This window comes from Scyliorhinus torazame, chromosome 7 (assembly GCF_047496885.1).
Source record: "Scyliorhinus torazame isolate Kashiwa2021f chromosome 7, sScyTor2.1, whole genome shotgun sequence".
Lineage (NCBI taxonomy): Eukaryota > Metazoa > Chordata > Chondrichthyes > Carcharhiniformes > Scyliorhinidae > Scyliorhinus > Scyliorhinus torazame.
Genome location: NC_092713.1, coordinates 41,860,638 through 41,884,690, shown reverse-complemented (window position 1 = coordinate 41,884,690; position 24,053 = coordinate 41,860,638). Strand labels below are relative to the sequence as shown.

General features: G+C 46.4%; 1 protein-coding gene across 1 annotated transcript in view; it reads left to right on the top strand.

Annotated features, from left to right (window-relative positions):
* The window catches only part of LOC140426166 (AP-1 complex subunit mu-1-like), a 67,935-nt gene that overhangs the window by 12,326 nt on the left and 31,556 nt on the right, over nt 1-24,053 (top strand). Inside the window, exons 4-6 of the mRNA XM_072510601.1 lie at nt 14,645-14,792; nt 17,154-17,280; nt 22,506-22,648. Coding sequence (XP_072366702.1) covers nt 14,645-14,792; nt 17,154-17,280; nt 22,506-22,648 — 418 coding nt within the window. The remainder of the gene's footprint in view (nt 1-14,644; nt 14,793-17,153; nt 17,281-22,505; nt 22,649-24,053) is intronic.

Here is a 24,053-nt window from a genome sequence, read left to right as displayed (position 1 = left end):
TACATTTAGGCTTGACTAACTTCTTCACTGCTGCCCAAGGGCAATATTGAATTGAGGCTCCACTTCCCCAACTGATCTATTCTATGTGAGTTCAGAAATTGTAGTGATGACTGTTCTATTGCCCAGTCACATATTTACATAGCAGAGGACGATGAAGATAATGCTATAATTAGTTTGGCGTGATCCTGATTTAATAGAGATTTGCCAAGTTAGATACACTGCAACTTTTGAAACATACAAACATACGCACTAGGAGCAGGGGTAGGCCACTTGGCCCCTCGAACCTGCTCCGCCAGTCAATAAGACCATGGCTAATCTGATTGTAACATCAACCGCACATTCCTGCCTACCTCCAATAACCTTTCACATCCTTGCTTAACAAAAATCTATCTAGCTATGCCTTAAAAAATATTCGAAGATGCTGCTTCCATTGCCCTTTGAGGATGAAAGTTCCAGAGACTCTCAACCCTCTGAGAGAAAAAAATTCTCCTCACATTTGTCTTGGATGAACAACCCCTTATTTTTAAACAGTGACCCCAGCTTCCTATTTTAGATCCTCCAACAAGAGGAAACATCCTCTCCACATCCACCCTGTCAATAGTCCTCAGGATCTTAAAGGAATGATTACTCTCCTGCATTACTCCAACCTGTTTTCAGTGTTTCTCCCAAGAACCTCAGACTTTATAAAGATGCTTCACGTAGGGACAGACCCAATAATGCAGGTCACATTAATATCAAATGTTGCAACTTTACACCTGTAACTGTAGCCTAGCTTTAAGCTTCAAATCATAATTGATAAGGAAATAAATCATAAAATCGCTACAGTGCAGAAGGAGGCCATTCGGCCCATCGAGTCTGCACCAAACATTGTAACCCAGTAACCCCACCTAGCCTTTTTGGACATATATATTTATATAGTACTTATCATGGTCTCGGGACATCTCATAGCGCCTTACAGCCAATAAAGTACTTTTGAAGTGTTGGAATATCGGAAACATGGCAGCTAATTTATGCACAGCAAGCTCCCACAACAGCCAAGTGATAGTCACAAAACAATCTGTTTTAGCACAGTTGTTTGAAGGGAAAATATTGGCTTGGACAACAGCGAAGGCTCCCCCGCTGTTCCTCAAATTGCATCATGGACATTTTTGCATCAATCCGAGAGTTTAATCTCTCATCCAAAATGCAACACTGCAGAAAGCATAGATTTCCCTCAGTCCTGCACTGGAGTTTTAGCCTAACTTTTTGTGTTCAAATCTCTGGACTGGGAATTGAACTCTCACTCTTCTGAATCAGAGGCTAGAGTACTACCAACTGATTCACATCTAATATTATAATGGTTATGATGTAGAGGAACTTGGTCTTGGTCTTGGTTCAGTACAATTTACACTAATAAAGAATGGTTATCCTGACAAACCACTGCATTTCTGAAGTGAGGAATGAATATTTCAACAAAACAGTCAAGTAACAAGTAATTTTTCTTGCTTGATTTCATTGACTTAAAAGCAATATTGTGGATCCTAAACAATGCCATCCATTTTTCCAGTTATGTCAGGACTTTTAATGTGGGATTTACTAGCTGTTCACGTTGCCGGAATCTTACGGTCCCGCTGACGACGCATCCCCGCTGCGGATTTTGCGGCAGCGAGAGGTACGTTTGGCAACGGCAGGATCAGAAGATCCTGCTGCCGGCCACTGGTGAGCCATCCTCCGCCGCCGCAGAACACATCGCAGAGGGGGAGGAAAGTCCCACCCATAATCTCTGTTGAATCTTATCATAGTAAGAAGTCTTACAACACTAGGTTAAAGTTCAACAGGTTTGTTTGGAATCATTTGCTTTCGGAGCGTAGCTCCTTCATCAAGTTAGTGATGAAGGTGAGTTGACTCACCTAATGAAGGAGCTACGCTCTGCAAGCTAGTGATTGCAAACAAACCTGTTGGACCTTAACCTGGTACATAGAACATAGAACTGTACAGCACAGAACAGGCCCTTCGGCCCTCTGTTGTGCCGAGCATTGTCCAAAACCAAGATCAAGCTATCCCACTCCCTGTTATTCTGGTGTGCTCCATGTGCCTATCCAATAACCGCTTGAATGTTCCTAAAGTATCCGACTCCACTATCACAGCAGGCAGTCCATTCCACACCCTAACCACTCTCTGAGTAAAGAACCTATCTCGGACATCCTTCCTATATCTCCCACCATGAATCTTATAGTTATGCCCCCTTGTAACAGCTACATCCACCTGAGGAAATAGTCTCTGAACGTCCACTCTATCTATCCCCCTCATTATCTTATAAACCTCTATTGAGACGCCTTTCATCCTCCTCTGCTCCAAAGAGAAAAGCCCTAGCTCCCTCAACCCTTCCTCATAAGACCTATCCTGCAAACCAGGCAGCATCCTGGTAAATCTCCTTTGCACCCTTTCCAATGCTTCCACATCCTTCCTATAATGAGGTGACCAGAACTGCACACAATACTCCAAATGTGGTCTCACCAGAGTCATGTATAGTTGCAGCAAAACCCCGCGGCTCTTAAACTCTGCTAGTAAACGCTCACACACTATAAGCCTTCTTCACGGCTCTATCCACTTGAGTGGCAACCTTATCTGTGGACATGAATCCCAAGATCTCTCTGTTCCTCCACATTCCTCAGAACCCTGCCATTGACCCTGTAATCCGCATTCAAATTTTTTCTACCAAAATGAATCACCTCGCACTTATCAGGGTTAAACTCCATCTGCCATTTTGCGGCTCAGCTCTGCATCCTATCAATGTCTCTTTGCAGCCTACAACAGCCCGCCACCTCATCCACTACTTCACCAATCTTGGTGTCATCAGCAAATTTACTGACCCACCCTTCAGCCCCCTCCTCCAAGTCATTGATAAAAATCACAAATAGCAGAGGACCCAGCACTGATCCCTGTGGTACACCGCTGGTAACTGGTCTCCAGTCTGAAAATTTTCCATCCACCACCACCCTCTGTCTTCTCTGTGATAGCCAGTTACTTATCCAATTGGCCAAATTTCCCTCTATCCCACACCTCCTTACTTTCTTCATGAGCCAACCATGGGGAACCTTACTAAAATCCATGTATACAACATCAACTTCTCTACCTTCATCTTCACTCAAAGAATTCAATCATATTTGTCAGGCAAGACTTACCCTTCACAAATCCATGTTGACTATCCCAGATTAAGCTGCATCTTTCCAAATGGTCATAAATCCTATCCTTCAGGACCTTTTCCATTATCTTCCCGACCACCGAAGTAAGACTATAACTGGCCTATAATTATCAGGGTCATTCCTATTCCCTTTCTTGAACAGAGGAACCACATTCGCCATTCTCCAGTCCTCTGGCATTATCCCTGTGGACAGCGAGGACCCAAAGATCAAAGCCAAAGGCTCTGCAATCTCATCCCTTGCCTCCCAAAGAATCCTTGGGTATGTCCCATCTGGTCTAGGGGACGTGTCGACCCTCAGGTTTTTCAAAATTGCTAATACATCCTTCCTCAGAACATCTACTTCCTCCAGCCTACCCGCCTGAATCACACTCTCATCCTCAAAAACATGGCCCCTCTCCTTTGTGAACACTGAAGAAAACTATTCATTCAACGCCTCTCCTATTTCTTCTGACTCCATGCACAAGTGGTTTCACAGGTCGGCACAACATCGAGGGCCGATGGGCCTGTAATGCACTGTAATGTTCTATGTTCTAAGTTCCCACTACTGTCCTTGACCGGCCCTACCCTCACCCTGGTCATTCTTTTATTTCTCACATAAGAGTAAAAAGCCTTGGGGTTTTCCTTTATCCGACCCGCCAAGGACTTCACATGCCCCCTCCGAGCTCTCCTAAGCCCTTTTTTCAGCTCATTCCTTGCTACCTTGTAACCCTCAAGCGACCCGACTAAACCTTGTTTTCTCATCCTTACATACTCTTCCCTTTTCCTCTTGACAAGACATTCAACCTCTTTTGTGAACCATGGTTCCCTCACACGGCCATTTCCTCCCTGCCTGGCAGGGACATGCCTATCAAGGACACACAGTATTTGTTCCTTGAACAAGCTCCACTTTTCATTTGTGCCTTTCCCTGACAGTTTCTGTTCCAATCTTATGCTCCCTAATTCTTGCCTAATCGCATCATAATTACCCCTCCACCAATTATAAACCTTGACCTGCCGTATGGCCCTATCACTCTCCATTGCAATAGTGAAAGACACCGAATTGTGGTCACTATCTCCAAAGTGCTCTCCCACAAACAAATCTAACACTTGGCCTGGTTCATTACCCAGTACCAAATCCAATGTGGCCCCCCCCTCTTGTCGGCCTATCCACATATTGTGTCAGGAAACCCTCCTGCATACACTGTGTACAAAAACTGCCCCATCCAAACTGTTTGACCTATAGAGATTCCAATCAATATTTGGAAACTTAAAGTCACCCATGACAACTACCCTGAGACCTCCACACCTATCCATAATCTGTTTTGTAATTTCTTCCTCCACATCTCTATTACTATTTGGGGGCCTATAGAAAACTCCTAACAATGTGACCGCTCCTTTCCTATTTCTAACTTCGGCCCATATTACCTCAGTAGGCAGATCCCCTTCGAACTGCCTTTCTGCAGCCGTTAAACTATCCTTGATTAACAATGCTACTCCTCCACCTCTTTTACCTCCTTCCCTATTCTTACTGAAACATCTATACCCCGGAACTTCCAACAACCATTCCTGTCCCTGTTCTAACCATGTCTCCGTAATGGCCACAACATCGTAGCCCCAAGTACCAATCCACGCTCCAAGTTCACCTACCTTATTCCGGATGCTCCTTGCATTGAAGTAGACAACTTCAACCCACCTTTCTGTCTGCCGGTACACTCCTGCGACCTTGATACCCTCCTCAGTACCTCACTACTCTGGACACTGGCTTCTGGAACACAGCTAGTTTTCCCAGCCCTCTGACAAATTAGTTTAAACCCCCCGAAGAGCTGTAGCAAATTTCCCTCCCAGGATATTGGTGCCCCTCTGGTTCAGGAGCAAACCGTCCTGTCTGTACAGGTCCCACCTTCCCCAGAATGTGCTCCAATTATCCACGTAACTGAAACCCTCCCTCACACCATCCCTGCAGCCACGTGTTTATCTGCACTCTCTCCCTGTTCCTCACTTCACTAGTACATGGCACCCGCAACAAACCAGAGATGACAACATGGTTTGTCCTGGCTTTCAGCTTCCACCCTAGCTCCCTAAATTCCTGTTTTAAATCCCCGTCCCTTCTCTTACCTGTGTCGTTGGTACCGATGTGTACCACGACTTGTGACTGCTCCCCCTCCCCTTTAAGGATTCTGAAAACACGGTCCGAGACGTCACGGACCCTGGCACCTGGGAGGCAGCATACCATACATGAGTCTCTTTCGCTGCCACAGAACCATCTATCTGTCCATCTAACTATCAAGTCCCCAATAGCTATTGCTCTCCTGCTCTCCCTCCTTCCCTTCTGAAGCCACAGGGACGGGCTCGGTGCTGGAGATCCGTTCACCGTGGCTTACCCCAGGTAGGTCGTCCCCCTCAACAGTATCCAAAATGGTATACTTGTTACTGAGGGGAACGACCACAGAGGATCCCTGCACTGACTGCTTCCTCCCAGCCCCTCTCACCGTCACCCATCTATCTTGATTCTTCGGAGTAACTACATCCCTGAAGCTACTATCTATGACCACCTCTGCCTCCCGAATGATCCGAAGTTCCTCCAGCTCCAGTTCCCTAACGCGGTTTCTGAGGAGCTGGAGATGGGTGCACATCCCACAGGTGAAATCAGCAGGGACACTAACGGTGTCCCTCACCTCAAACATTCTGCAGGAGGAACATTGCACTGCCTTCCCTGCCATCCCCTATAGATAAAAAAAGAAATAAAGAGCTTACCTGTTATTCACTCTACCACTTAGGTTAAGGGTGGGGGACACTACAAGTGTAGTGTCTAGGGTTTAGAAACTTCCCAACTTAAATACAGGTAAAAATAAAACACTTAACCAGCAACCACTGCGCCCCACACGAGAACAGCAACCACTGCGCCCCACACGAGAACAGCAATCAGCTGTTATGGGACTGCACAAACAATTTAAATCCTTACTACTTACCCAGCAGTTACTCTGTCCTCAATCCGACCGGATTCAGCTGGAAACTGCCAACAGTAAGTTTAAAAAATGTTTTACTCCCCTTCTCAGCAAGCACTCACTCAGCAACCACTGCGCCCCGCACGATAACACCTCAGGGAAAAGAAAAATTACTTACCAGTCACCAGCCAATCACTTATCTGCAGGCTGTGATGTCATGGTTCAACTTCTTTCTACCTGCCCTCGAGCCTCCCTCTTGATCTTTACTTGGCTGGGATCCTTACAGTGATTGTCTTTTTTTGGGGTTCGAGGAGGGAGGGAGGGAAACACTGAAGAAATGTTTTGGGTTTAACTGTCACTTGACAACAGCTCCTCCACAAACCACCTTCAAGATACGGTGACCGCAATGCACTGATGCAAATTGTCCCCGCAACAGCCAATCAGCAGCTCTGCTCTACTGCCCTCTGCTGGATGCTTGCCTTCACTTGAACACCTAGGGTGTCTTGCTCAGGTATACTTTCTGGATGCAGTGACCACAATGCACTGATGTAAATTTTCCACGCAACAGCCAATCAGCAGCTCCGCTCTACTGTCCTCTGCTGGTGTTGTAAGACTTCTTACTGTGCCCACCCCAGTCCAACGCCGGCATCTCCACATCATGGGAATCTTATCATGAGGTGGCTATTCGTATTTTAATCTCTACATAAAATAACAAACAGATCTACTGTGTCCTGAACCTTTATAGCTGTATCCATCCTAGTATCACTCAGCTTTTTTAATTCCCTGAACTCACTCAGTTTATCTCATTCCCGCAATGATGGGGAGGACTTTTAACCCAACACTTTACTCACGCGGGTGGTATGGAGAGGGACAGGGGGCTAAGGCGCAGTTTCAAAAATCTGAAGCTTGACTCTGTCCTGTCTCAAACACGCACACTTCGGGTTTTAAATATCCAATGAAGCAGCGTGCCTCAATTTTCAGAACACTTTTAGATTTACCGACTGCCTGCCAGTTTTCCAAGCGCTTGGGAAACCGAGTAGCTGAAGAGAGGTGAGAATGGCTGGATTCAGCAGTTAAGTGCTTTTCTGATCCTGCTTAAGGGCTAGGCGGACCTCCCACGGCCCTGTCCCCTCAATCAAACCTGCATCTCTCCCTGTGATTGGCCTTCATGTCCCCCAGCCCCACCATTGTCTCTTCCACTGATACACAACCTCTCCTCCTAACCCACACTCTTCCACCAACCCAAGAACTCGTGCAAGACACAATCTCCCCCGCCACCTGCTTGTCGAACCACGATCTCTCCTCCCAACCCATGGTTTCCATCTGCCCCCAGGCTGCAAGTGTGCACCTCTCTTCTGGCAGCCCATCAGCTTCGCAAACAGGCCGGCTGCCTGCCAGGAATCAGAGTAAAAACAAATGCAAATGAGGTGTTGTCGTTAAATTCAGCAGTACCTTCACTTCACCTGCATTTCTGGCACTTCCAGTCACTGTGTCTAATTCCCAATAACTATTTTCAAACTGTCCTCAGAACTGAAGTGGCGTCCCAAAAGGATCAGTCCTGGGACCACTGTTGTTCACTAATTACACAGATGATTTAGGCTTGGGAATTGCAGGTATAGTTTCAAAATTTATAGATGATTGGGGATGGGGTGTTTTAGTTGATACAAAGGAGGATTCCATCTGAAACATGGCATTAATAATCATGCAGAACAGGAACCTAATGGCAAATTAACTTTAGTATCGATAAGTGTGAGGTAATTCATATTGGTAGGAAAATTAAGGGGGCCACACACGCTCCTCGGAAATAATTATCTAAATGTTACGGGGAAACAAGGAGATCTGTGGGTTTGGATACACAAATCATTAAAAGTGTAATGCAGGTTAATAAGCTACAGATAAGCCACAAAGCACTGATGTTTATTTGTAGAGGGATGGAACTGAATACCAGAGCAATTATGTTAAACTGCATTGCAGAACCTTCCAAATCCACAACCTGTAGCACCTAGAAGAACAAAGGCAACATGGGGACAACACCACCCACACATTCTCATCCCAGGCACTCACCACCCTGACTTGGAACTTTATTGCCATTCCTTCCCTGTCGCTGGGTCACAATCCTGGAACTCCCTCTTTTAATAGCACGGCGGGTGTACTCACGCTGCAGGAACTGCAGCGGATTAAGAAGGCAGCTCATCATCACCTTCTCATGGGCAACTAGGAATGGCTGGTATCCTGTGAATGAATTCAACAGACAACTCAGGAGAAACGTCTTTCCTGGAGAATGGTTAGAATGTGGAACTGGCATGCAGAAGCAATAGTTGAAGGTGCTGGTAGAGGTGCCTTTACAGGAAAACAAATCGAGGGTAGAAAGGAATATAAGGAGATATTGATGGGAACAGATGAAGAGGAGTGGCATGAGGTTCATTCGGATTATAAACCGATTGGGCTAAATCATCTATTTCTATGCGATAAACACCAATTAAGCTTTGTATGTTTAAATTTTCCTTGTTCACAATAAATATGATACAACGTAGTGTATCATTGCTAATAATTATTGACTGGGTCAGTGACCCATTTGCACTCATTGCGATAAAGCTCATTGTGTTACATGTCTAAAAACTATGGTGTGTCTTAATATATTCCATTCATAAAATAAATGTGGAGTTTAGTGTATTCCATTCCCAGAATGAATATGGAGATTAGTGTGATGTTAATTGTTTGCAGGTGGAGGGCACTAACTGCGGAGATACTGGTGTGCGCCTCGTGAAAGAAACATCCCAAAAGTGTGCTTGATGGGTTGCGAGCTGCACTGTTGTAAAGTGCATCTCTGCTCATAAATACTTATAAAACTGTGTACCTTTTACCATGTAGCTGTCCGGAGAATGACAGCATATTCCATTCTCCAAATGTGGACCCCCGTGTATTTCGATGCCACAATTCAGTTGGTATAAACATCCGAGTTGCCCTTTGTCGAGACTTGCTGTGAACCTATTTGAATGAGAAAAGCGGGAATATTCATCGTATTGAACAGCTGCTGCTCATTAGTCACTCAGCTGAATGTGAACACAACCTTTCGAGAATTCACTGTTCCACTATAAGCTTGTAAACAATGTTATTTTGAATGTATCAAGGAGCTCCTTGAACACACAGTTGTGTCCTAGTTTATTGGCGCAAACCATTGCTCGGAATGCTATGAAGATTTAAAAAATAAATCATTGATATATTTTCCAGCGAACTTGCTAAGCCATGTGATTTATGGTTCAGACTGAGGGAGTGTTGGAATTTGCGGGAAAGGGTAAAGGTGTTGGTGTTTTGGAGCTCAACTCTATTTTAATACAATATGGGAGGAAATGGGTTAATCTCCAGGGACCATGAATTTCCTGATCTTTCAGAGAGATCTGGGGTGCGATTCACCGGAAAATGATCAAAGTACGATCTTGGGTGAGTTTGGCAGGGTGTTTTGCGATGGTTGCAATGCCGAGATGGAGACCGCTATTCAACGGCACTTAGGCATTTTCTTTGTCGTCGGGGAGTTTCTCCTCGTCGAGGCTACACTTTGAAATTTTTCTAGTGCTGGGGAGCTGAACTTGCCAGCTGCCCTGATCCCTGGACAGCCCCCTTCACCCTGCCCAACACTTCTGCGGCCTCTTCATACCCTACTCACCCTCCCCCCTTTCATGGGATTGGCTCCCCCAGGGCCCTGACCCTTGGCAGTGCCAACCTGGCACCTGTGGACCCTGACACGGCCAGCCTGGCACCCTGGCAGTGTAAACTAGGCACCCTCGTATGCCGGAGGAGTGCCAGTGTACTACCCTGCCCTGTCCCCGACCACCTGGGGGGTTCTAATGGCCTCCGAGACCCACTGAAGCGCCATCACACGTGGTCCACGATTGTGGAAGTCAGTACTAATCGGTGTCCGGTTGAGGCCTCGCATGCGCGGCCGTTGACTCCCGGAAACCGGGTAAATGTGGCATTGGGATATTGGCTCATTTAAATATCTGAACGTGATCTAAATCATGTAGGGCACCACGTGTCAGGTAACACGCGTGAGCATTCGCACACGATGCAAATCCCGATTTGGGCTTCTCCTGCGATCCACTCAGCGTGCTGGGCACGACGTGGTGGGAAAATTGTGCCCCTGATATTATAACCCTTACATTGGCTACAGGTGAACACGTCAATCATGGCATAATTTTCGAGAAGACCATTGTACCTGACAGAACTTGGGTTCACCTTATGGTGGCAGGGTTGTCCCCAATATTGGACACTTACAATCGAGGAACGACCTCACGTTCTGTTCTATTGGGCGGTGCCGAGAGAATGTTTCTGCATCGAGTGAACTGGGTGTTGTAAACTAATTCTAACAACAATCTGGTTCAGAGAGAGGAGGAACACTCTGGTGTGACTCAGAAAGGCAACAGTCCAGCAAAATGCCCATGATTGGATGCACCTTTCCTCAAACAGTGTTGGTGTGTGTGAGAAAATTCAACATCTGAATGATTACATTTCAAAGATTTGCACCAGCTGCTGCTGTTGGCAACCTACCAGAGGTGGAATTTCAGACAAATCTCCACGCTAACTTACTATCCCCTAAAGACTGTCGGGTCATGTTCCAGAGTGATATGCAATGTTAGCTTGGAAGAGGTAAATCCACTTGTAAAATACGAATAAACCAATAGTATGTTCTATTTGACAAAGGCTATCGTTCTTTTTAAGTGTATTGCTGAAAAAATGTTTTGTCTTGTTGAAGATTTCAACCTTGCACCATCAGGACAATCACAAGAATTAAAAAGTGAGGTGGAGAGAACTCAGGGAATTTTGGACCAAGACTGCCTGACGTCAGTAGTGAGGAAGATTCTAGAGTCCGTTATGAAAGATTTAATAGCAGAGCACTTGGAAAGCAGTGGCAGATTCGGAGAGAGTCAGCATGGATTTACGAAAGGGAAATCATGCTTGACAAATACTGGAATTCTTTGAGGATGTAGCGAGTAGAGCTCATGAGGGGGAGCCAGTGGATTAGCTTCATTTGGAATTTCAGTGTATAAAATTGAAGTGCATGGGATTGGGGATAGTGTACTGAGGAATAGGTGGGTCTTTTTCCGAACGACAGGCAGTGACTTGTGGCGTACCACAGAGGATCATGCTGGTGCCTCAGCTATTCACTATATATATTAATGATTTAGATGAGAGAACTAAATTTAATATCTCCAGGTTTGCAGCTGACACAAAAGCTGGGTGGGGCGGGGGAGGGGAGGAGCTACAAGGAGGATGCAGAGATGCGTCAGTGTGATTTGGACAAGCTGAGTGAGTGGGCAAATGCATGGCAGATGCAGTATAATGAGGATAAATGTGAGGTTATCTACTGTGGTATCAAGGAAGGCAGATTATTATCTGAAGGGCCAAAGATTGAGAAAGGGAAATGTGCAATGAGACCTGAGTGTCCTCGTACACCAGTCACTGAAGGCAAGCATGCAGGTGCAACAAGCATTAACAAAGGCAAATGGTATGTTGGCCTTCATTGTGAGAGGATTTGTGTACAGGAGCAAGGATATTTGCTGCAATTATACAGGGCCTTGGTGAGACCACCCCTGGAATGTTGTGTGCAGTTCCCATCTCCTTATCTGAGGAAGGATGTTCTTGCTATCGACGGAGTGCAGCAAAGGTTTACCAGACTGATTCCTGGGATGGCGGGACTGTCATATGTGGAGAGATTGAGTCAGTTAGGGTTGTATTTGCTGAAGTTCAGAAGAATGAGGGGGGTGGTCTGATAGAAACCTATAAATCAGGACTAGACAGGGTAGATGGAGGGAGGATGTTCCAGAAGGTGGGGAACTAGGGGCCAGTCTGGGAATATGGGGTAGACCATTTAGGATTGAGATGAAGAAAAATGTCTTCATCCAGGGAGTGGTGAGCCTGTGGAATCCGTTACCACAGAAAGAGGTTGAGGCCAAAACACATGATTATATTTTCAGGAAAGAGCTCTTGCGGCAAAAGAGATTGAAGGATATTGGGGGGGGGGGGGGTGTCAGGATATTGAGTTGGATGATTAGCCATGATCTTTATGAATGGCAGAGCAGGCTCAAGGGCCAAATAGCCACCTCCTGCTCCTATTTTCTATGTTAATACCAATGTCAGGGGAACCAACACCTTAGTAATGTGTGAGAAGAGGGTGCTGATTGGTTGGCAAGTGGACTCTGATTGATAGAGGCATTACCATAAAGAATGCACTAGTTAATGGTGACTGACAGTTAACTGCCAAGCATTGTTTGAAAGTTTAAAGCAGACAGATTGACTCTGATTGGTCAAAGTATAGCCCCGGGTCATCGGCAAATGGCTGTCGCTTATTCATGGCAGCTTCCGGTCCAAGCACAGGCCTGCAGCTCCTTTGTTGGCTCAGGTCCAATTGTTTTTACTGGACCCACAAAAGTAAAGGTTACCATTTCTTCAGTCCTTTTTTTTGAGAGGCCTGAAGTGATCCTTTTAAATTACCATACCATTTAAAAATGATAGTGTTAGAAAACCAAAGTTGGTTCTAAAGGATTCATATTTGTATTGGTAAACATTAGAAAAAAGGTATAATTTTAAGTGAGTTTAATGTTTCTGTGCCTGGAAGGGTAAAACCTATAGGTAGCTTCATACTGGACAAAAGTATTTGTACGTGTGGGGGTCGGTTAAATTCCAACTGTATTCCTATTGTGCTTAGAGAATGCAGTGGCGTGAAGAATAAATAGTGATAGCAGGGGCGCTGCTTAGCGACAGGAGGCCACTTTACAGAGGGAGGGACTTTCTTTTCTTCTTAGTTTTTAACTGGAGCCAGAGCAGTTGGAAATATATGTAGAGAGTGAGAAGGCAGCTCTCACAGCTCTGCTAGATACAGTTGATTTAGAAGGCTAAAGAGGGAACATCTCTCTTAGTTTTGCTATAAGAAAAACCATACCATGGAGTAATGCACTCCTAGTGAAGGACACTAGAGAAATTAAGACATGTTTCCAAGATGTTTGAGGTTAAATACACAAAAGCAGAGATCTGTTCAGTAAAGTGGAAGGCTGAGAAGCCAAAAAGACATCTGAGTGATTTTCAAGTTTGTGAGACTTTACTACATCTGTGGAACTGAGTTAAAGTAACTATGGAAATCAGTGGCTGGATCTCAGAATTTGTGTGGAAATCTGTAAGACATAGAAATCCTAAAAGGGATGGTATAAAACCTGGACTGGATTCTCTGTTAAAAGTGAAGCAGAAGCTTTGTTTGAAAGTGTCATTTGTAAAACCTGGCCTGGATTTCTGAATGCAAAACACCAAGGAAGAATATTATTGTGAGAGAAGATTTTGTTTTTTTAAATTTTGAGTACCCAATTAGTTTTTTTCAATTAAGGAGCAATTTAGCATGGCCAATCTACTTACCACATCTTTAGTTTGTGGGGGGTGAAACCCAAGCAGACACGGAGAGAATGTGCAAACTCCACATGGACAGTGACCCAGGGCCGGGATCGAACCTGGGTCCTTGGCGGCATAGGCAGCAGTGCTAACCACTGTGCCACCGTGTCGCCTAAGAGAAGATTTTGTAGCATGTTTTTGAGAGTGGAATTTGTCCCATGTGACAATCATCTGGGGGATTCTGAGGAGAAAAATCACAGATTGGGTCCAGAGCAGAGTCCGTGTATTTGACCACAAGTCATCTTGCGAGCTTAAAAGGGACTTTTGTGTTATTGAGACCATTGTAGATTAAGATGTGCTTTGTAATCAATGCTAATCTTTAAATCTGTGTGTATTTGTTAAGATGAAATGAAATGAAATGAAAATCGCTTATTGTCACAAGTAGGCTTCAAATGAAGTTACTGTGAAAAGCCCCTAGTCGCCACATTCCGGTGCCTGTTCGGGGAGGCTGGTACGGGAATTGAACCGTGCTGCTGGCCTACCTTGGTCTGCTTTCAAAGCCAGCAATTTAGCCCTGTGCCAAACAGCCCCTTATAAAGGGGGGAGTAAAGGAGTATTGTATCATAACCCAATTTTTTCATGCTTAATACATTTTTTTCCTTGTTGTTAAAACTAATTAGCGGTCCTGTGACTCTGTTCTCCCACGAGTTATATATAAAAAAGTAAAAGTCACGTTCTTTTGAGCGAGGGTCCTACTCTGGGATTTTCCGGCCCAATAATAACACCAACTGGGATTGTAATGACCGTGAGATTTGTTGGAATGAATTTAAACTTTAAAAAAGATTCATTCTCATGATGTGGGCGTCACTTGCAATGCCAACATTTATTATTCATCCTTAGTTGGCCCGAGAAGACGGTTGTGAATTTCCTTTTCGAGCTGCTGCAATTTGTTGCTACTGAATGGCTTGTTAGGCCAGGTAGTTAAGAGTCAACCATGCAGTAACATAACTGTGACACCACTAGAGCCTTGTATGACACCCATGGCAGGTGTTAGTGTGTTGCTTTGAAACAGAAATTCCAAGATGTAGGGGCGAACACGCCTTCATTCCACTTAGGCAGGATTGCACTGATGGACTCTTTATTTTTAACCCTCAATGTTCAGGTATATCATCCAGCAGGGACACAAACTGGAAATTGGAGCACCACGCCCCCCTGCTACCCTCACAAACGCAGTGTCCTGGAGATCTGAGGGCATCAAATACAGAAAGAATGAAGTGTTCATTGACCTGATTGAATCTGTCAATTTACTGGTGAGCAACAGTGACTGCAACAATCTTGTGATCCACCTCCATCTTTGGCGAGCATTGCATGAGTATAGGGAACATTAGCACCGGCTGAAGTGTTGTAGTAAACCGCATCTTTTTCTAATAAGTTTGCCATTTATGTGGGATTATAATACATGTTCAGTTCTTCTGTGAAAAAGTCTCAAACCACAATGCTACAGATTGTGCAAATTAATTTTAATTGCTTGGTGGCTAATTTCAGGCTCTGAAAATTAAGTGAAGCCTGAAAATCAAGGGGGATATAAAACACTCATTCGGCCTTAACTGGAGTATTGCGTCCAATTCTGGGAACCACACTTTCGGAAGTGTAAAAGCATTAGAGTGGGTGCAGAAACGATTTCCAAGATTGGTTCCAGGGATGACTTCAGTTCCGTAACAGATTTGTGAAGCTGGCGTTGCTCTCCACAAAGAGGAGGTTTGCTCGAGATATTCAAAATCATGAGGTATCTACACAGAGTGGATGAGAAGAAAGTGTTCCTATTGGCAGAAGGGCTGAGGACCAGAGGACACTGATGTAAGATGAACAGCAAAAGAAACAATGGCGACTTGAGGAAAACGTTCTTACACAGGGAGTGGTGAGGATCCAAGACGTACAGCCTGTGAGTGTCGTGGGGGCAGATTCAATCATGGCTTTCATAAGAGAATTAGATAAGCACCTGAAGACCAAAGAATTGTAAGACAAAAGTGAAAGGGCAAGGAAATAGGACTAGCTGGGTTATTCCTGCATAGAGCCTGTATGGACATGGTGGGCCAAATTTCTGCTGTAACCGTTCTCTGATTCTCTAAATGTGTTAGGAAAGGGGGTATTCTATGAGCTGATATATAATAATAAATAAATTGGAGAGTTAAAGGATTTCTTTCAAACATCAAAAATGAAAAACATTTGCAAACGAAATTAGATATGTACCAGAGTACAATTTGATTGAGGAATGTTATAAACTCTATCTCATTGGGTTCACTGGCATCGCTCGCTTGTTACAATCGCTGTGGAGATTGTTGATGTTTAAAGAGAAATTGAAATTAATGTTATCTACTGAAAGAATAAAGTCACAAGATTCCACGGTTTAATCAAACATTTTACCATACAAGAGTCAAAAGAGTAATCACTATTAACAAAACACTATCTTGTTATCGATTATAACGTACACTGAAAAATAATAAATGTGATCTCCTGTACTTTAAAACTGAACCTTTCCCCATCGACTTTCACGCCCCCCCCCCCCCCCCCCCCCCCCCCCCCCACCGCCCAATCTGCGGCAATTGGTCACATGTTTGAAGGATCCTTCACTTCCTGGGAACAAACCAAATTGCTACAGTTCTCAGGAATTGTCCTTTGGTTCGCCTCGGTGTTCCTGCTGTCCTCCGAGGTCTGAGTTTTCTTGGGGTTCTTCCACCAGCCTCCAATTAAGCGACCCTCCACCGCTCATTAAACACTGCGAATGTGGACACTTCAGTTCAAGTTTGGGTGTCACTTCATTCAGAGTTCTATGCTTCCACCTCAGACAGACCCTTGATTCCTGATAGCCTTTTGATTTCAGGCCGCAGCTATTTTCAGCTCAGAGCACCCAGCCTCTTCTTCTGCCTCCTGAGCTGTAGGCTTACATGCACCAACTTGGGCACAATTGGCTCCAACCCAAAAAGACCTACAGGAAAAATTCCACCGACAACTTCCCAGAATTAGAACCCAATGCTCCACTCTGAATCACTCATCTCTATGGCAACAGCGGTTAGTTGAGATGTTCAGTCGATATTTACCTTAATTAACTTGTTTGCTTCAAAACCGATCCCCTTGACCTTGAGCCTGCATGAATAATTGAAACTTTTAATTACGCCAGGCCAGTTCTCTTCCGATTTGCTGCCTGCAGTTCCCCAGCTAAATACCTGCCATGTAACTTTTCGCCTCCTGATGCTAATCTCATAACTCACTACTTGAGGTGATCCAGCATTTTCTAAAATGCAGAATTTTAATTCATTTGACTTTTCAAATTTAATCTTCCCAAAATTAAAAGTTACATATAAAATTTAAATCAATTGCAAACTAGGAGAAAAAAACAGTTGCTTTTTTGGGCTCCACTTATAAAACAACACTTTGAGGCTATATAGAGAAAGTAGCGTTCAGATTCATCAAGATGTTGCCAGGTGAGAGGAAACACAAATATAAGGTATGTTAGTGCTGGAGTGGGAGCAGGCCAGTAAGCTTTTGTGGGGGATACTTCATGCGCAGCACTCCTCACAGAGCGGGGTGGGTTGAAGTATATAGGTGTACGCGGAGATCCTGACTTTCTACATACTATATAATACCTGCCTTGTCGTATTCTATTTTCCCAGGTGAGTGCAAATGGCAGCGTACTGAAAAGTGAGATCATTGGGAATGTAAAGCTGAAGGTCATTCTGTCAGGAATGCCAGAACTACGACTCGGACTTAATGATAAAGTTCTGTTCGAGATCTCTGGACGTAAGTAACTGTGGAACAATCCGCAGTGAACCCATTAAGTGGGGGGGGGGGGGGGGGGGGGCGGGGGAGCGTAAATATTAATGGACGGGATTCCCCCTGGGATTCTTCCCGCTCTGACCCAGATGCAATTTCATGGTGGTGGTCGTGGTGGGGGGGCGCAGGACCTCGGGCGAGCAACCTGCCCTTTCCCCTATTGTGGCCACTTTATGGCCATTTAAGGGCCTTTTCTCGCCTGGCCTCAATTTTTACACTGGCGGCTGCAGGTCAGAGCAGGTTGGGAAACTGAAAAAGAAACAGCTCTCCATCTCAGGGGGTAAGGTGGGGTGAGCTCCTCAATTTGAAGGCCCCTTCCCATTTGGGGCACCCTTCCCTGTGGGATATGGGAGCTCCAGCCCTCCCACTCCCGCTGGCCTAACCCCAGCACCGAGTCGCGCCCCTCCCTCAACCCCTCAGGGCATTCCCTACCCTCCTGCCCCCAGGACGCATAAGACCATAAGATATAGGAACAGAATCAGGCCATTTGGCCCATCCAGTCTGCTCCGCCATTTGATCATAGCTGGAAGGCGGAATCAGGGTATTTAACTTGATCAGCCATGATCATAATAGACATAGAATTTACAGTGCAGAAGGAGTCCATTCGTCCCATTGAGTCTGCAGCAGCCCTTGGAAAGAGCACCCGACCCAAGCCCACACCTCCACCTTACCCCTGTAACCCAGTAACCCCACTAACCTTTTTGGACACTTAGGGCAATTTAGCGTGGCCAATCCACCTAACCTGCACATCTTAGGACTGTGGGAGGAAACCGGAGGAAACCCACGCAGACACGGGGAGAATGTGCAGACTCTGCAGACAGTGACCCAAGCCGGGAATCGAAATTGGGACCCTGGAGCTGTGAAGCAACTTTGCTAACCACTGTGCTATCGTGCTGCCATAATGAATGGCAGAGCAGGCTCGTAGGACCAAATGGCCTCCTCCTGCTTCTATTTTCTATGTTTCCATATGTTCCTCACCCCCATTCCCCTGCCTTCTCTCCATAACCCCTGATTCCGTTATTAATCAGAAAATCCTCTTATTAATCAAGAACACCAAATTTGTGCAAGGGTGGATGGAAGTCCTGTCCACTGTAAATTAGAGCTCAGTTGAGCGTGAAATGGCAGTGGGCTTCTGAGAGTCGGCGGGAACGGGTTTTGCGCTGACTCTCTCTTGCCATCGTGAAAATTCTGCCCCATGTGTCAAATGTTGCCACTGTGTTTTTTTTTAGAGATTCAGCATTCACAGTACTTTACTTTGATATCACTGCATATTGGGTGTGGAATTATTTACTTTAGCTATTAGTTCATTTTTACACTGCTAGTGCAATAGTTATCAATAGATCTGGTGCCACCATCTCCTGATGTTTGGGTCTCACAAAATCTGCCGCAACCCCATAACAAACTAAGTAAAGCACGCCACCAAGTAACTGGAGACCCAGTTTCGATTCCCACCATGGCAGGTGGTGGAATTTAAACCCAATAAAATATCTAGAATGAAAAGCCTAATGATCAAGAAACGATTGTCGTAAAAGCTCCTTTCGGAAATCTGCCAGCCTTACCTGATCTGGCCGACATATGACTCCAGACCCACAGCAATGTGGTTGACTTTTAAATGCCCTCTGAAATGGCCTCAACCGCTACAAAACCCCGAACAAGGAATGAAGCTGGACGGACCATCCGGCATCGACCCAGAAACGAAAACGGCAAATGCAGTCCTGGTGATGTGAAAAGTCCTCCTTACTAACGTCTGGGGGCTTGTGCCAAAGTTGGGAGAGCTGTCTCACAGACTAGTCAAGAAACAGCCTGACATAGTTGTAATCACAGAATCATACCTTAAAGACAATGGGCGTCATTCTCCGCCGGCGGGAGTCTCCGTTCTGCCGGCGCTCGGGGGTTTCCCGACGGCGTGGGGGTGCCCCACAATGGGAAACCCCATTGACCGGCCGGTGTTACGGAGACTCCCGCCGGCCGGTCGGCGCAGAAATGTGGCGGGGCGGGTAGGAGAATTTCGCCCAATGTCCCAGACACCACCATTCCTGGGTTTGACCTGTCTCACCGCTAGACAGACCCAGCAGAGGTGGCAGCACAGTTGTATACCATCGGGAGGGAGTTGCCCTGGGCGTCCTCAACATTGACTATAAACACCATGAAGTCTCATGGCTTCAGGTTAAACCCCTGCTGATTACCATGTACACTCCACCATCAACTGATGAATCAGTACTCCTCCCCCTTGAACACCACTTGGAGGAAGCATTGAGGGTGGCAAGGGTGCAGATTATGCTCTGGGTGGGGGACTTCAATGTCCATCACCAAGAATGGCTCGGCAATACCACCACAGTCCTAGCTGGCTGGGTCCTAAAGGACATAGCTGCTAGAATGGAACTGCAGCAGGTGGTAAGGGAACCAACAAGAGGGAAAAACATACCTGATCTTATCCTCACCAACCTGCCTGGTACAGATGCATGACAGTACTGGTAGAAGTGACCACTGCACAGTCTTTGTGGAGACAAAGTCCCGTCTTTACAGTGAGGATACCTTCCATCATGTTGTGTGGCACTACCAGTGAGCTAAATGGGATAGACTTTGAACAGATCTAGCCAAGACTAGGCATCCATGAGGTGCCGTTGGGCATCAGCAGCAGCAGAATTGTACTCAACCACAATCTGCAACCTCATGGCCTGGGATATCCCCCACTCTACCATTACCACCAAGCCTGATCAACCCTGGTTCAATGAAGAGTGCAGGAAAACATGCCAGGAGCAACATCAGGCAGATTGAAAAATGAGATGTCAACTTGGTGAAGCTACAACACAGGACAACTTGTGTGCCAGATATCAGAAGCAGCAAGTAATAGACGGAGCTCAGCGATTCCATACCAAACACATCAGATCTAAGCTCTGTAGTCCTGCCACATCCAGCAGTGAATGGTGGTGGACAATTAAAGAGATCCTTGGAGGAGGAGGTTCCACAAATATCCCCATCTTCAATGATGGAGGAGCCCAGAAAATCTGTACAAAAGATAAGGTTGAAGCATTCACAACAATCTTGAGGCAGAAGTTACGAATGGATAATCCATCTCCAGAGGTCCCCCGTATCACAGATGTCAGTCTTCAGCTGACATGATTCACTCCACGTGATATCAAGAAGGCACTGAATACTGCAAAGGCTATGGGTCCTGATAATATTCTGGGAATAGTACTGAAGCCTTGTGCTCCAGAACTTGATGCACTCCTAGCCAAGTTGTTCCAGTACAGCTACAACACTGGCATCTATCTGGCAATGTGGAAAATTGTCCAGATGTGTCCTGTACACAAGAAACAGGACAAATTCAACCCAGCCAATTACCGCCATATCTGTCTCCTCTCCATCATTAGCAAAGTGCTGGAAGGAGTCATCAACAGTGCAATCAAGGGGTAATTACTCAGCAGAGTTTGGGCTCCGGCAGAATTACTCAGCTCCTGACCTCATTATAGCCTTGGTTCTAACATGGCCAAAAGAGCTGAATGCCAGAGGTGAGGTGAGAGTGACTGCCCTTGACATCAAGGCAGCATTTGACCGAGTATAGCATCAAGGAACCCTAGGTAAACTGCAAATCAATAGGAATCGGGGAAAACTCTCTGCTGGTTGGAGCTATACCTCACACAAAGGAAAATGGTTGTGGTGATTGGAGGTCAATCGTCTCAGCTTCAGAACATCACTGCAGGAGTTCCTCCGAGGCCCAACCAATCTTCAGCTTCTTCACAAATGACCTCGCTTCCATCATAAGGTCAGAAGTGGAGATGTTCGCAGATGACTGCACAGTATTCAGCACCGTTCGTGACTCCTTAGAGATACTGAAGCAGTCCATGTCCAAATGCAGCACGACCTGGACAATATCCAGGTTTATGCTGACAAATGGCAAGTACCATTCATGCAACACAAGTGCCAGGCAATGACAATCTTCTATAAGAGAGGATCTAACCTATGCCTCTTGACATTCAATGGCATTACCATTGCTGAATCCCCCCACAACCAGCATCCTGGCGGTTACCATTGATCAGAAACTGAAGTGGACTAGCTACATTATCACTGTGGCTAGCAGACCAAGCTGAAAGCTAGGAATGCAACAGCGAATAACCTATCTCCTGACCCCGCCAAAACCCATCCACCACCTGCAAGGCACAAGTCAAGAATGTAATGGAATACTCTCCACTTGCCTGGATGAGTGCAGCTCCAACAACACAGCACGGTAGTTAGGGGCAGCACGGTAGCATTGTGGATAGCACAATTGCTTCACAGCTCCAGGGTCCCAGGTTCGATTCTGGCTTGGGTCACTGTCTGTGCGGAGTCTGCACATCCTCCCCGTGTGTGCGTGGGTTTCCTCCGGGTGCTCCGGTTTCCTCCCACAGTCCAAAGATGTGCAGGTTAGGTGGATTGGCCATGCTAAATTGCCCTTAGTGTCCAAAATTGCCCTTAGTGTTGGGTGGGGTTACTGAGTTATGGGGATGGGATGGAGGTGTTGACCTTGGGTAAGGTGCTCTTTCCAAGAGCCGGTGCAGACTCGATGGGCCGAATGGCCTCCTTCTGCAGTGTAAATTCTATGTAAATCTATGTAAACACTCGGATTGCTACCCCTTCCACAAACATTCATTCCCTCCACCACCAGCGAACAGCGTCAGCTGTGTCCCATCCACAAGGTGCACTTTAGTAACTCACCAAGATTTCTGAGACAGCACCTTCCAAACCTATGACCACTATTATCTAGAAGGGCACCTGGAGGTTCCCTTCCAAGTCACTTACCACCCCAATTTGTAAATATATCGCCGTTCCTTCACTGTCGCTGGGTCAAAATCCTGCAATTCCCTCCCTTTCAGCACTGTGGATGTACCTACACCTCAGGGACGCAGTTCAAGAAGGTAGCTCATCACCACCTTCTGAAGGGCAACTAGGGATGGGCAATAAATGCTGGCCTATTCAGCGACGCCCACATCCCATAAATGAATTTTAAATAACATTAGACTTGAACGTTGAAAGCCAATAGCTTTTAGCACAATATTACATGTGGTTTGAAGGCTATGCAACAGATTTTGGAAATACATTTTTTTTGACATGTTGCCTTTAGTGGGATCAGGAAAAGCTGGGAGAAGGAATTTATGGAATTTTCAATCCCTCTGCTACACTTTTAATTGTCAACCTGTTCTGTTTTACACAAGGTGACAAAACTAAATCTGTGGAACTAGAGGATGTAAAGTTTCACCAGTGTGTGCGCCTGTCTCGCTTTGAAAACGATCGAACCATTTCCTTCATCCCCCCAGATGGAGAGTTTGAACTCATGAATTACCGGCTATATACTCAGGTATGTTTTATGTTCCAGCTCTGGGTCACTGTCCGTGTGGAGTTTGCACATTATCCCCATGTTTGCGTGGGTTACGCCCCCACAACCCAAAAGATGTGCAAAGTAGGTGGATTAGCCATGCTAAATTGCCCCTTAATTGTAAAAAAATTAATTTGGTACACTAAATTTATTTTAAAAAGGTATGTTTTATATTCACAAGCCGAGCTGGTAAATGTAAACTAGTGCCTGTGACATGTTCACATGTAGCACTGATAAATATACACTCATTCCTGTCACTCACTGCTGTCTCCTGCAGGGAGATTCATTTAAGTGTTTTGCAATAGATGCATTTTGGTTACAATATTTTGACGAGAGCTTGCTGAGTCATTTTAAAGTAAAATAATGGGCGGGATTCTCCGAAAACTGGCGCGATGTCCGGGACCCGGCGCCAAAAACTGCGCGGATCACTCCGGCTTCGGGCCCCCCAAACAATGCAAATTCTCCGGCCCCAAATGGGCAAGCAGCGGCGTGACGCCATTCGCGATGGCGTCACCCGACGTGGACGGTGATGCCGCATGGCATGACGGCTCAAAAGACGCGCCCCCCCCCACCCCGGAAGTCCCGACAAGATGGCCGCCCGCCGCGCAGCCCCGAGGTTCCAGGACCGCGACATCAAGGTGCTCCTGGACGCAGTGGAGGAGAAGAGGGAGTCCCGTACCCCGGTCACGGCCGCAGGGTCGCCCCACGCCTCAGCCGGCGTCTGTGGAGGGAGGTGGCAGAGGCCGTCAACGCTGTGGCTCTGACACCACGGACAGGCACCCAGTGCCTCAAGAAGGTGAACGACCTCGTCAAGGCAGCCAGGGTGAGCCCCCCCCCCCTCCTGATGTGCGGCACACTCCCAGGTGAAACCAACCCTAACCCTAACCTCTGCACTATACGCGCAACCGATGGCATGCATTCATATACCTGTCTAACGCTGTTGCATTTTACCCCTGCTGCCCACCCGCCCTCCACAGGAGAAGCACGCACACAACAAATGGGAGCATGAGAGGACAGGAGGGGGCCCAGCTGATGAGAGGCCACTCACCGTACATGAGGAAAGGGCCCCATATTCCCCCATATCCCCCATATCACCTGATCACCGCCTGCGTGTCTAACCATGCATGCTTCATTGTGTATCGCAGGAGCAAACGTGGAGGCATCCAACCCCGCAGATGCCAACCGCCTGCAGGATGCCCCAGGGCGACCACGGGAGACGGAGAGACCCGGACCTTCTGGCACGGGACGCCCACAGGATGCCGCAGGGCGACCACTGGAGACGGAGAGACCTGGAGCAATAGGGAGACGACGCCCCTGTCTCGTGCGGGTGCGGCGACGCAGGCGTGGCCACCCAGCGATAAGGGGGGCAGCCACAGGCCCCCGTCTC